Here is a 15,240-nt window from a genome sequence, read left to right as displayed (position 1 = left end):
TCTGTAATCAGTTTCACGGATAATGTTCGATCAGATCGTATGAGTTCACGCACCCTGGCCAAGTTGACATGCGTCCGTGAGGTTGATGGTCGTCCACTGCGGTCTTCATCTTCAAAATTCGTTCTGCCTTCACTAAACATTTTATGCCAACGAAAAACTTGAGCTCTCGACATGACCTCCTCTCCAAAAGCCTTCTGAAGCTTACCGTGTGTTGTCGTCGCTTTTTCACCCAATTTAAAGCAAAAAGGAATGGCATACCGTTGCACAATATTATGCGGTTCCATTTCCGTGTCGAGAGACACAAACACGTGTCAACTTATGACAGCACAACTCACGACTGAGCAGTTGCATCGATGTTCCGCTTGGACTAAAAGCAGCTTATAGACCAAGGTCAAAGACATTGTGCCTACGCAAACCTGCATGGTTGCCACATCTTGCAAAGATAATCAGTCTCATTACTTTATTGTCGCACCTCGTATTCCATTCCAAAGACGGACAAACAAGCTGTCAAGCGGATTGTCATAATGTTTTGGCTCATCAGTGTACAGTCCTCAGTGGTGTGTTGGTCAGCCGATCGCCTGACCGGGAGAGAACGCTGGACACGTATCGGGAACGAACGAACTTCCTGCGCGATCGTGGGGCGTCGTGCATTTCGCGGACGAGTCGAAGAGAAAGCGAAAACGAATGGAAAGCGACAAGATAACTTCCGGTGGGGATCTCGACCCACGTGGTCCGCGGCTAGCAGAAATGGAATCCAGCAATCGCTCCCGTACTATACGGTGGCTCAGCTCGCACGGCCATTGCTTTTTGCTTACTTGTGTCCGTGAGCTCCACAAGTTGCCAGAATTTAGCCGCTCGGTAAGTATGCGCCCGACGGATATCTGACGCAATTAACTGCCGCAATGTTGTCTTGTTGATTACCCAATTTGATGCTTGTTGTGTCGTATTTTATCCACTCTCTAATCACCTTCTCCAGGCTAAGTTGGAAAGCCGGACTCCTGTTTTATCTCAGAGTTTCTGGGCAAGTCTTCAGAGAATCTGACCTAGTATTTTGTTAACGTGTCTTGGATAATGTTTGTAGTGCTTGGGTCAAATCCAAATACTTCCACAGTAGTGATGAGGGATTTTCTGTCAATGAAATCGTACGCTTCCTTGAAATCTACATGTTTAACTGTTGTGACTTTGTTTGTCAGTTGTCTCGTTTGCAGAATAGTTTTAGATTCCAGCTTTGTCCACTGCATGACCTATTTTTCCGAAATCTGCTTTGATATTGCCCTAATTGTGGGTCTAGTTAGGGTTCTGCACGATTGAAAAGTGAATGACATTTTTTCAGATTTGAACTACATCGAAAAGCGGATCAGTGAAGGATAAGCAAAATGTAATTGGATGACCAGAGCGGGTGACGTGGTCGGGGTTGTAGGGCGTGGCTGGGTAGAAGAAGGTGGCTGTTTTTAGCAATCTTCCTCTTTATTGCTGGCTCTTCCAATACATTTTCTGGTAGCTCAGCCCCACCGCTCGTGTCGTGGTGGAGACGTGCTGATGCACACAGTCCGGGGAATGCGACGCCATGCTTGGTCAGCGGCTGCACAGGTGATAGGAGGTTAGCGGCACGAGGCCCGGCCCAGTTCACCCCCCTGCAGACGCGGCGGCTCGTGACAACACTGGGAGTCGCCGGTGCAGCAGCGGGCAACGCCCCTCCACCGGCCAGTCCTCGGGGACAGCGTCACTGATGACGACGACGTAACAGCGACCGAACGCCCAGTCGGTCGAACCGAATGCCGATGCCCACCTCTGGTGCCCTTAAATAGTGCAGACTGCTGCTGAATCCACCGGTTACGCGGCGCTGTGTTTATTAGGACGTTCTTCATGAGTTGGCTAACGCAATCGCGCCACACGCGGCCCACGCCTGCGTAATTTTGCTAATGTTGCGTTCTGATGGCTGCCGCGCACGTACACACATACCGACGGTCGTTGCAAAACTGTGTCACCTGCATAACACGCCGGCCAGCCTTCATCCGCCATCTGCCGTGAGGGTGGCGCATCGCGCACTGAAACACACTGAATCACAATTTCGCACCATATTTCCCAAAAATAACCCCATGTCCTCTACAAAGAATGCTTACTACGAAATTAAAACAACACTGAAGGGTAAGCGTTCGAAATATTGATGATTGTCAGTTACTGTAAGCAATGAGTTGTACTGCAATTATTTTCTTAATGTCAGCAATTTCCTACACAGCAACAACTAACACAAGTTTCACTTGTATGACTGCGGTCTAACTTCACGTCTCAGACACAACAACAAAGCGAAATATGCCAACTGAGCTGTGTGTTGGTGTGTGCAGGAGGACCTTGCTGAACCAAGAGGCGCGCTTCCGAGAGCAGCTGTCGGAGCTACAGCAGCGCAACGAGCGGCAGCAGCAGGAGGCGAACGCGCTGCGCTTCCGCATGGAGGAGCTGTCGCGAGACGCCATGGTCAAGGGCGCCGGCATGGACCGTGAGTACCAGCACCGTCCCCACCTACACCCGTCTTGGTCGCCAAAATAGATTTATCTTATGCTCTCACAGAGCCTTTCGTAAGAACCCCATCATCACATCTCTGGCATGAAACACAGGATGTGAGACAACATATTAAAAACAATACACTAGAAGTATGCAGTGAATTGGAAAAGAAACCTATTAAAATTAACTCCCTAGGCATTCCCTACTCCATAACGCTATCAGTTCCTACGTGATGCAGGCAGTTCGACATTGTATGAGGTAAACGATTTCACCAGTAGAGGCGCACCTGCCAGTCACCATTAGTTGAGCCATCGAAGACTGACGAAGACGTCCCCCGTTTCGCAGTTTATTAGCGCACTGTCAGTGTTCCGCGCATGCGACAAGATCGTGGTGGCAGACTGAGCTCACTGGGCGCATAGCGCCATCACTGGCGGCATTGCGGAATTCAGTTGTCCTCAGGGTTGTCGCTCTCTGCGGCCATATGCGAATTCGCTTCGTCTCCGATTAGAGCGTACCAGGGGACTTCGGCGAAACTTTCGCAATTTTATAGTTTTAAATAATGGCAGTACTTGGAATAAGCGTAGTCGGTGGCATAAAGATAATTGTGGGAATGAAGAGAAAACATCTTTAAAAATGAACCGAACGACGAGAAATAATAATCATGAATTTGTAATACAACCGTGTACATCTCCATGTGTCCGATAATATTTTGCATTCTGAATGTTTGTTCCAGCTTGTACGACGGGCAGAGATCAGGGGCTGCCAGTAGGGCCACATAACCTATAACTTTAACTCGACAAATATTTTCAGTTACAGTAAGCACGTTAGGCCATAGTAGCAATAGGTAAACCACAATTGAAGGCGACAATGATAATTATGTTTGTCGTTTTGGAAAATGTATTCGTTTAGAACAGTCAACTTGTACGACGGGCAGAGATCATGACTATCACAGTGGTCGCGGTTATTGTCTATGACAATGCTGTATACAAATCATCCAATTAATAAGTACTTTAAAAGGAACAAAATGTATTTGTAATAAGATAATACGAAAAGCGAGTCTTACTCGTGGTCAGTAAGTTAGCTTCGTAAAATACAGGTGTGAAGCTGGGCGTCGATGATGTACTTTTGCGAGTAATAGTTAAGAGCCGAATTCATGTAAAAATTTTGCACAATAGTAGGTTTTAGCGCAAAATCTGTATGCAATGTCAAAAGCCGGCAAAAAATCTTTTTAAAGATATGTCATTCATCTCAGTACTATTAGTATGTTTTGTGAAAAAGGGACGTTGACTTAAGAAATAAAATATATGATGACCTGGGAGACGATAGGGTCCCGTTCATTATATAACTGCCACTACCATGTTTCAGCAGATTTTTGGCATGTGTATTTCTAAGGATCCCTGAATAATAGACTCCAGAAGGATGTTACTGTGGCCAAAATTATTGTTTTATCAAACTCCATTGAATGTCTGGTGGAAATAGTGATACTCCTACATGGTAGCACACACTCAATAACTGATTGTCTTAGGTCCTAGTAATTATTTTCATTCTACACAAAAATGCAAAAATATAAGCAAACTTGTTCAGCATTGACTCAGTGTGCCATCTGGACTCAATCACAAATTAATGACTGATTAACAGTAAAGGATATTTTGTCTCTGACTTGAAACAGGTTCCCCAGAAAGAATCACAATGCTGGGAGTCACTAAACTAGTTTACGACAGAGGTAATAAGTCTTACGTTGAATTAGTACTGGTACCTTTTTAAGGAAGTGTTGAAAAGTCAAATTCTGTTCGGTATTATAGCGACGGCAACTACGGAGCGCTGTTGACGGTCTAAGTTGCACACAAGAATACTAATCTCGGAGCACAGAGTCCGCGGGGGACCAAGTTGGAGGAGGCGAAGTTTCCTGGGCGATGGCTGGCTGCTCGTTGTGGCTCTGGTGCAGTATCCTCCAGATCGGACTGCTGCTGGAATCGCGTGGTGTGTATCCTGGTGGTCGCTCTGCTTCAGAATTCCTCAGCTGACGGAACCGGTGCAAAGCGGCAGGGCTCAGTCCTAAATACACAGCTGGCAGAGTGATATCCGCTCGATGCTTCGATGGTACACGAGTCTCAGAGGCAAAGTAGTGCTTCCGATTGTGGCGCTCTTGTCTGGAATGTCCACGCCGCTGGCCTCGAAGGCGGCACCTCTCGTGGTGAAGTTAGCGGTGCATGGTTTCCATGGTGACAGCTGGAGTTCCAGCGTGTTCCGGACACAATCCAGCTTGTTACGGTTGATACGCCGAGCCCGCCGTTACTGTTGTCCGGGTCTGTCGAGAGAGTGTCTCCTGAGGAGACTGGACCCGGGCATCTTGCAGACCATGCTTGTAATGTGGGTAGCTGTGCTCTCAGGCAAAGCCCTTGGATACCTCAGACATAATGTTCGGCAATAGCACACTTGCTCGCAAAAGGCGAGTGCAGCGTTCATGTTCGGTGCAGCGACCTTCCATGGTGCACATGGTCTGTAGGCCATAGCACATTGGAAAGATATTTCGTAAATTCCAGCCTTCCGCAATAACAAATTGTTCTTCAGTGATCCCAGTTCTACAATCTTAGACAGCGAGCAGAAAATCGCTTTTCCCTGAAATTTACGTAGGATTCTTGGTATCTTACACGAAATATTTTCAACAACGGGAAGAAAAGCTACATATTTTGTCAAAGTGCTCTCCTTTCACTTCCTGGTTCATTGGTTTAACTGATGGTCTCCTGTTAATCTGCTGAGTAGAATATACATTTTCCCTGAACACTGCCTTCAAGTAGGCGAATTCTTTAGTCAAACTATCTGGAGCTGAGACGGTGTGAGCTCTTCGTGCAAGTGCAATGGATGATGACAACTCGACGATTGTAAACACAAATCGGCGTCAGTGGCTTAAGATAAACTGTATGTCCCAAAGGATCATCATTCTTCCTCCTAACCAAAATATCCTGGGAAGGTAGACACGCATCTGTCTGTGTTCCCGTAGTGAACCAGACGTTTTTATGAAAGAACCTACAGTGTTGTAAAAACGCCATTATATTCTCCTTAACGCTACGATATGAAAGAAACGCAGCCGTACGTACCTCGAAAATAAAACTGGTTCCAGGGCCGCCGGTCTGCAGCTCGTGGTCGTGCGGTAGCGTTCTCGCTTCCCACGCCCGGGTTCCCGGGTTCGATTCCCGGCGGGGTCAGGGATTTTCTCTGCCTCGTGATGACTGGGTGTTGTGTGATGTCCTTAGGTTAGTTAGGTTTAAGTTCTAGGGGACTGATGACCATAGATGTTAAGCCCCATCGTGCTCAGAGCCATTTGAACCAGGGCCGCCGATCCAAGCACTCGCTCTCCTAAAGTCCTCCGTAATTGGGTTGGCCACCGGGGGGAAGCATAGCGCAACCCATGGCCACGCCGTAGCTCTCTCAAAATATTCATGGTTGAATATCAAATAGGTTGAGGAAAGAGCGTGAGGAAACAAAGCAATGACCCCTACCTGAAACTTATTGCAAATAGTGTAGTTAAGGCTCAAATCGCTCTGAGCACTATGCGACTTAACTTCTGAGGTCATCACTCGCCTAGAACTTAGAACTAATTAAACCTAACTAACCTAAGGACACCGTAGCGGTCGCTCGGCTCCAGACTGTAGCGCCTAGAACCGCACGGCCACTCCGACCGGCAGTGTAGTTGAGACCAAAATTTCTTTGAAAATTCATTTCACTGGGAAAATTTTAAAACTCACAAGGCCTTAGCTGGAACACTCCAGAAGTGCTGGAATTGAACAATGAAATACACTGCGTTTGAGAATATTCAATATGGAAATTTCAAACAGCTAATTCAAAAATAGTAGTACAAGACAGTCAGAGTTATAAAAAGATTGTGTTAGTGAGTTGTAAACGTAAAGCTACTCTGTACGCATGTTAATATATGTTCTCAGTTCTGTTGTGTTGTTGCAATGTATTCCTGATAATTTCTTATCTTTTATACATACTGCACAACATAATTATAGGATCACTTTTTGGAAACGCCTTAATTGTCTCCCACTGCAACGAAGAAGTTTTTAATTTGGCTCAGACGAGCCTACAACCTTTCTCTGTAATGGTGCAAAAGCGGGACGTCCTGTAAAGGCACTTTCAGTCTCGCCGACGATTGTAACAGCAAGGTGTCGACACTTGCGAAAAAAGGAAAGAGCTCAGGATTCATGTGAGGTGGATTAATGATGTTACATTGGCACCAAATTTCTCCACAATTCTAGACAACCCCACTCTGGACATATCATATGGTGGGAAGGTCGTTATATCCCTTCTTAGACACATTTCACCTCTTCTTTTGTCGCCTCTGCGATGAAGGTCAGAACCACTATGCCCAGCCTTGAAATCGCGTAGTTTTCGTATGGGTGAACGAGGAAAACATTTCAGACACATCTTTTCTCAGAATCTAAACGAAAAGGCATTATGGAGTCTCATAAAGGACGTCCAATAAAACTGACGATGTCCTAGGTGCTTGCAGACACGGAACCCCTCCAATTTCGCATAGTAGGCGAAAGGTCAGCAGTGTAGCCTGCCTGCAAGCGCGTAGGACTCTTGTTTGTCTCTGTACAGGTACATTTTTAAAGTGCTCAACAAAGGCAGGTAGGTGGCACCAAGGGCGTTGCCGGACTGGTGGGGGGTCTTAGGGTGCCTCTTTGCCGTTTTATTCGTGCCAGAGTCCACGTCACACTCCTCTGTGATCACGCCACAGGAAGGCGCGAAACAGGAGGGCTCAAAAAGCATAAGCACCCTTTGCAGCTTTGGATTGTGTTAAAATTTCGTCGAATAGTTTTGAACGGTCCCTAGTGCCTACACCCTACTCACCAAAGAAAACCCTATGGGGGAGCTGCACTCCAATGGGGTGCGATTCCGTTCAGTGGGGTTGCTGACCCACGTTTTCCTTGTGAAAGAGTTGAATCGTCCGAGGCGGGGGGGGGGGGGGGGAGAGGAGGAGGTGTCCGCAGTGTCAAAGGTTGTCAATAACGTCGTTCTGTGGCTCATCACATTGCGAACAGTCGGTTCTGCCGGCAAAATGTGTCGAAATCAATGACTCAAGGAAAAGTGTGGTTTCGATGACGTCCTTTATGCCATACCCTAAGCCTTTTTCGTGTCTGTTCTGAGCGGTGATGTGTCTGAAAAGTTTTCCCCAATCAACCATAAGAAAACTCCGTGATTTCAATGCTGGGTGTCGCGATTCTGACTTCCATCGCAGAGTCGTCGAAAAAACCCACCTTCGACCTCACATGAACTTTTGAGCCCTGTTCTCTCTTCTTCTTCTTCTTCTTTTTTTTTTTTTTTTTTTTTTTTTTTTTTTTTTTTTTTTTTTTTTTTTTTCCTCGACACCTCGTTAAGCATCGCTGAGTCTGAGTGTGACGACGCAGGGCGCCACACTTTCTCACCATTGAAGGGAAAGTTAGTAGGAGCCTTTGAGTCACATTTCAAACTTCTACGTCGCAACGCAGGCTATTACGGCATTTCGAAAAAGTTATCCTCTAACTGAGTTCCGCAATATATTTCATGCCACAGATCTGATGATGTATTTTCCCGAACGAGTTACGAGATGATAAAACAAAATTACCAGATGTAGAAGTATGGAACCGAAATTTCCCTATAGATGGTACTAGCCGTCAGTGCAGGGCCTTGAGACCGCATCTGCAGCGCCATCTGCTTCCTGTAACAGCTGATAACGAATTTCAACACACAGTGACCGAAGTTCCATACATCGGTATCTGTTTCAAACTCGTAAACATCTCGGGTTTTGTTCCTACGAACTACGATTTGCGGACAGCATTGGTTTCTTGTCTTCATTTGAAGAAAACTACTGCAGAATCGCATCGTATGCTTGTCGAAGCTTTCGGCGAATATGCCCTTGGCAAAACACAGTGTTCGGAGTGGTTCAAAAAATTCAAAAGTGGTGATTTTGACGTTAGAAACAACGAGCATAGGAAGTTCGAAGACAACAAACTGCAGGATTTATTGGATGAAGATGATACTCAAACTCAACAGGAACTCGCGAAACAATTGAATGTGACGCAGAAAGCCGTTTCTCTTCGGTTGAAAGCTACGGGAAAGGTCCAGAAAGTGGGAAAATGGGTTTCGCATGAACTTAATGAAACACAGCAAGCAAATCGAAGGACCACTTGTGAAATGCTGCTCATCAGATACAAAAGAAATTCGTTTCTCCATCGAATAGCGACAGGTGATGAAAAATGGATATATTTTGAAAATCCTAAGCGTCGTACATTATGGGTTAATCCAAGTAAGCCATCGACATTCACTGCAACACCAAATCGCTTTAGAGAGAAGACAATGCTCTCTGTTCGGTGGGATCAGAAGGGTGGCATCTGTTATGAGCTGATAAAACCTGATGAAAACGTTAACACTGAACGCTACCAACGGCAAATGATGGATTTAAATCGAGCATTACGTGAAAAACAACCGGGGTATGAAAAAAGGCAACACAAAGTCATATTGCTCCATGATAACGCCTCATCACACTCAGAAAAACGGGCCTGTGAAACGATCGAGGCGTTGAGTTGGGAAATACTAGCGCATGCGGCTTATTCTCCAGACTTGGTTCCGTCAGATAACCATCTGTTTGCGTCACTGGACACTCTCGCGCTGAACAACGCTTCAATTCGTATGGAAATATACGAAAACGGCTCACTGACTGGTTCGCTTCAAAAGAAGAACTTTTTTTGGCGTGGCATTCATAGCCTGCCGGAGAGGTGGGAGAAATCTATAAATAGCAATGGAGTTTATTTTGAATAAAATATTGTTTATCAGTTTCAAACAACAGGCGTGTAATTACTGAAACCAAATTCCGGTTTCACACTTCTACACCTAGTATATTGTCGATTAAGATAGGCCTTATACCATTTAGTTCCAATATGAAAGCAGATCTCTTCAGAGCCTCTTCGTTTAAATTGATAAAATATCGAGTATGAGCGTGGGTGTATGTGACTTTAAATGTCCCGTTACTGTGAAATATAAAATAAGAAAGTCGTAACAGTGAGCAAATATAATGTGTGTGTGTGTGTGTGTGTGTGTGTGTGTGTGTGTGTGTGTGTGTGTGTGTGTGTGTGTGTGTGAGAGAGAGAGAGAGAGAGAGAGAGAGAGAGAGAGAGAGAGTTGTAAAACGTAAACAGCCTGTAGTGTGTGTATACTTAGACAACATCAAATACAGAATAGAAAGCATCTCGCTAGACCATCGCAAGGCAAGCCTCCACAAGCGCCATTGCACGTATTACACGTACACTTCAGAAAGTTCAGTCCTGTGTCGGATCGCGTGATTTCGGTTCCTCGCACATTCGAGTACTGTTACCTGATCACCACGCCGTCGGGCTGACTGCTATAGGGGTGACTACCTGCTCCGCAGCGGTGCGTCGTCTGGCACCATCAGGCCCCCTAATCATCAACTAATTTTGGCTGTTGAGTTGTGGCGACAGTTCGTCTGACGAAAGTTTCATTTTTTTTAATACACTGTGGTTCTCAAACAACTACTCAAACGCGTCGTTTTGTGTAGGAGACGCATCAGCCCTTGTAGTCACTGGTCTATGGATGGCTTATCACACATTAATCGAAGCTGTTATTCCTGTTTTAGGGACTAACTTACCGTATTCACCGACTAACGGCTCTCGTCATTGTACGCTGTACGCTAAGTATCTGTACAACAAATAGTTGTGACAGTCGTGTGAGAACAGGACTGAAATTACATATTTGCGATGTAACATTAGTTCGGCTATTGTACAGTGTGGGAAAACGCGATACAACGATAACGTCAAGCGTGCCCTTACATAATCCGTCTTATACTTTATACAGACAAAAAACAATCCAGTTTAGCAGTAGGCAACATACGTAAATAAGTTAACAGAATCTTCCGTCGATACTTGATAGAACAATATTATACACGTAAATAAGATTGTACGGACAATTTGAGCAACTATACAGTCAAGCGCAGATGAGTTAGCGATAGATGAGCTGTTGCAGCGAGCACTCCTCACCATGCGAATGGGATACTTCAGCATGTCACGCCACTAGGATACTTACAAGCCTTCTATCGAATGACATGAGATTCGATCCAGGACGAGAAAGACGCTTGATATCAACGCGTCTGATTGTTGCAAAGTCGTCCGTGCCTGACAGATGAAATTATCCTTGAAGTCGTGCCACCATTGGTGAGCACATGTGCCACAATGTCAAGAAAGTACCGTATGTACCTATTTTTTTTAAAAAACTCCGATTGCTGTTTTAGGTACTCGTAACAACAAGTTGCTGACAGATACCTTCACAGGGTGCTACAGTTCTCAAAAACGGATAAATCAGCGATAATATATCACATCAGTCGTCAATTCAGTGCTGGACGGCAACAACAACAGTCCTACCACTACCTCATCGCTGTGTGGGTGCGAAAGACACCACTTCTCACGTGTACCACTATTCGCCGCGGGAACACTGCCGTTGGACGATCGAAGCATCCAAAAGATCATCTAGACCGTGGTTTCCCAAACGATGGTGTTCTTGCTGATCTAATCTATACAATTACATCGAACAACAAAAGACATGAAATAAAACTATGAGAGCAATGCAACAACATTGTATGACCATGATGCTGACACATCGAAGTCCACAGCGGCAAGTCTACAGCAGTATATCGCTCTAACACAATCACTCCCGGAGTGTACACGCGTTCCTGCTGATTGCCAGCCAGTGAAACTCGCCACGGACGGCTTGTATGCGTCCACCTCAGCCAAGACGAGGACAACAGCGCCCTCTGTATCGCCCAGTGGTGTCGCTCGGCAGCGCCTCCGGGAAATTCTCGTTAAATAGTGACGTGCCTTTCGCAGTGCAGTAAAACACGGAGCCTTTTAACTTTTGTCATGGTCTCCTATCGCCGAAAGATATGTGATTCTTAAAGTTAACCTGCCATGGGACGCCACAATAAAAGTTAACACTTGGGGTGACTATATGAAAATAATTGAGAATGTATGCAAAATCTAGTTTACTGACAATATTTGTTTTCCAAAAACAGAGACAGACGTGATTTACGCTAAACACATTATGATAGAACATCGTAAACAACAAACAGGTGTTTTAAGACCACAATGGACAACGATCCTGGGTAGCCCTAAAAATTTGGATAATGCAGTCTGAATTAATCTGACGCTGAGCAGACTTTCACTGTTCAAATCTACAGAAGTTTATATTGATGCAGCTGAGAGCAAGTGGCGATTGGGATTTGTACACCCTGACAAGGCCGGAGCAGCAGTACGTTACCCTGTTTACTTCGTGCAGCGAAGCAACTTGCAGCTGGCGAGACGTGTGTGGTGGAGGCGAGGCGTAAGGCGGCACCTGTGAATCTATCGCGGCCACGAAAGAAATGCAAAATCTCACGGACTAGCGAGCAGGCAGACGGATCGCAATTTACTCTCTACCAGAGCCCTGAAATCACGGTAGATTTCAGTGTGTGACACACCCGCTCGCTGGTCGTACCAAGGACAAATTTGGCTCACTTATACGACAGAGCGCACAAGGATGCCAAACGCCAAGACTGGTGAACCAAAAACGAATAAGTGTGCCCTTGGCAAACGAGTAGTACGAGACGTTTGAAGTCACACTGTCGGTACAGTAAGAACTTCACCACAGGCTCCCCAGTCTAACTACTCGCAAGGGAAGTCAGTCTCAGGACAGGTCCCAAGTACCAACCACATATGCCAAGGCTTCGACCAGAAGTTGCTTCCACACCAAAGTCCAGAACCTGAGTGTCTCGCACCTCTCCCACATAAAAAATTCCGTTTTCCCGCAAAGTTCACGAACGACACTGCCTTCACCCCGTCTTGAGCCAATCACAAGGCTTTAGAGGCGCTAAATCTCCCCTCCTACATGACAGCACAAACCCACGTCGAACCAGAGTAAGATTTAAGTAACCTGCGTCTCTGGAAATAGAGAACCGCCAGTTACTGGCTTTTTAAGTTTTTGCGGAGGGAGAAGATTTTTTTCTCCGAAGTCAATTCCTTTCCCACGGAAACAAGCGAACAGATAGAATCTTAAAGATCTTTATCTAAATCGCCTGTGCCTTGGAGCATGTTAGTCCTAGCTATAAGGTGACATAAAGATTCTATCTCTAAACGTTTTTCCGGCGCCAGAGTTTCTTATAAGACCTAGGCGGCCAATGGAAGTGGGTCACAGGCCTATTTGCAGTATTGGTGAACAGGAAAACTTGTGAACTTTTATTAGGCGTGGTATTGCACACAATGCCCGGTTTTCGACTCCACTGTGTCCCTTCAGTCCGTCGCCTCCAGCCCAGCCTTCGTCTGACGCCGATGTAGGTATAGCGGCATTGTCCTGCTGGAGATCTGTCTCGACGAGGGGCTGCTCTGTCATACTGTGCGGCTGTGGGCCTCTCCGGCAAGATTTACTGAGGGGTGGGCTCGCCGCCACTTGCTTTCAACTTCCAAAATGCCGTTTCTACGAACAAAGAACCATAAAAATACCTCATGCTCTTAGCGCCCTACCAGACTCCATCGACGCCTTCTCAGGCCATTAACTTTCTAGAGTCTCGCTCAAGTTGCGTACCTTTGTAGCAAAATCTTTATGAAAAATAGGTGAGAGAGTAACTTATCCTCTCTCAATTTTAATGTCCGGTCATAATTGTGTGTTTGTTAGTCTGCTTATCCTACCGGAGAACTGTATTTTCAGCAAGACAATGCAACACTTCATCGCTCTTGAATTGTGGTGGAATGCTTGAAAAATACCTCCATCGACATGAAATTGATTGTCTGTTGACTCCCAACACCCCTTCTCCCCTCCCCCCTTCCTACCCCGCGTCATAAAATGCCTGACAAAAACCAAAAACAATTTGGAAACAAACTGAGAAATTTTCTCCTTGACAACCTCCTTCTATTACTGTAATATGTAAAAGGCGTTAGGTAGGAGTTACTGATTCTCAACTGGATATATCTTTTTCTTTTTGTAACAAATAATGAACAAAACATAAAAAAGCTTAGAAATGTTCATAATGTAAGGGTATGCACAAATTAATTTGTGAGGTGAATGTAAAATGACTCGTTCCTCAACATTACGATCTATCGTACAAGGTAACCTTTGACATGCAGCGCCGGCCGTTGTGGCAGAGTGGTTATAGGCGCTTCAGTCTTGAACCGTGCGACCGCTACGGTTGCACGTTCGAATCCTGCCTCGGGCATGGATGTGTGTGATGTCCTTAGGTTAGTTAGGTTTAAGTAGTTCTAAGTTCTAGGGGACTGATGACCTCAGATGTCAAGTCGCATAGTGCTGAGAGCCATTTGAACCATTTTGAACATGCAGCAATAACTAACTACATTTCGTTATTATTTTTACATTTTTTTCGTAAATAGGGTTGTACCTCTTTTAAACCCACTACAATTTGTACAGAAACCAGATGGCAGTTATAGGAGTCGAGGGGTATGAAAGGGAAGCAGTGGTTGGGAAGGGAGTGAGCCAGGGTTGTAGCCTCTCCCCCATGTTATTCAATCTGTATATTGAGCAAGCAGTAAAGGAAACAAAAGAAAAATTTGCAGTAGGTATTAAAATTCAGGGCGAAGAAATAAAAACTTTGAGGTTCGCGGATGACATTGTAATTCTGTCAGAGACAGCAAAGGACTTGGAAGAGCATTTGAATGGAATTGACAGTGCCTTGAATGGAAGATATAAGATGAACATCAACAAAAGCAAAACAAGGATAATGGAATGTAGTCGAATTAAGTCGGGTGATGCTGAGGGAATTAGATTAGGAAATGGGACACTTAAAGTAGTAAAGGAGTTTTGCTATTTGGGGAGCTAAATAACTGATGATGGTCGAAGTAGAGAGGACATAAAATGTAGACTGGCAATGGCAAGGAAAGCGTTTCTGAAGAAGAGAAATTTGTTAACATCAAGTATAGATTTAAGTGTCAGGAAGTCGTTTCTGAAAGTATTTGTATGGAGTGTAGCCATGTATGGAAGTGAAACATGGACAATAAATAGTTTGAACAAGAAGAGAATAGAAGCCTTCGAAATGTGGTGCTACAGTAGAATGTTGAAGATTAGGTGGGTAGATCAGGTAACTAACGAGGAGGTATTGAATAGGATTGGGGAGAAGAGAAGTTTGTGGCACAACTTGACTAGAAGAAGGGATCGTTTGGTAGGACATGTCCTGAGGCATCAAGGGATCACAAATTTAGCATTGGAGGGCAGCGTGGAGGGTAAAAATCGTAGAGGGAGACCAAGAGATGAATACACTAAGCAGATTCAGAAGGATGTAGGTTGCAGTAGGTACTGGGAGATGAAGGAGCTTGCACAGGATAGATTAGCATGGAGAGCTGCATCAAACCAGTCTTAGGACTGAAGACCACAACAACAACAACATAACCAATCAGATGTCAAACTGAAGAGCAGACAGCTCTCGCAATACACGCAATTTTGGTGCCGACGTGTAAACTAAAACGACCACCCGAGTCAGACGAGACTCAGTACAGGAATAAAACACCAGGGGCGCTGCAGGAGACTCTCTTGTCTCGCACAGTTAACTGAGACCAGAAAGTCGATACCTTACAATTGGTCCTGCAAACGCATAAAATGTAAAATCAAGGTAAGAAACAAAACGAACAAAAACTTTATTTAGGCCTCACTTCTTTAGCTCAGTTACAACATAAAATAAGTGCACTTTTTACAGTTTTCAATAAACAA

General features: G+C 45.1%; 1 protein-coding gene across 5 annotated transcripts in view; it reads left to right on the top strand.

Moving 5' to 3' along the window:
* The window catches only part of LOC124802923 (golgin subfamily A member 6-like protein 22), a 323,612-nt gene that overhangs the window by 128,463 nt on the left and 179,909 nt on the right, over window positions 1-15,240 (top strand). For all 5 annotated transcript variants that reach the window (XM_047264007.1, XM_047263998.1, XM_047264015.1 and 2 more), the window contains exon 2: window positions 2,346-2,497. In XM_047264007.1, the coding sequence (XP_047119963.1) occupies window positions 2,346-2,497 (152 nt within the window). The remainder of the gene's footprint in view (window positions 1-2,345; window positions 2,498-15,240) is intronic.

Source organism: Schistocerca piceifrons, chromosome 1 (genome assembly GCF_021461385.2).
Source record: "Schistocerca piceifrons isolate TAMUIC-IGC-003096 chromosome 1, iqSchPice1.1, whole genome shotgun sequence".
NCBI classification, from domain to species: Eukaryota; Metazoa; Arthropoda; class Insecta; order Orthoptera; family Acrididae; genus Schistocerca; species Schistocerca piceifrons.
Note: the sequence above shows the minus strand (reverse complement) of the source record. Positions and strands in the feature narration are given on the sequence as shown.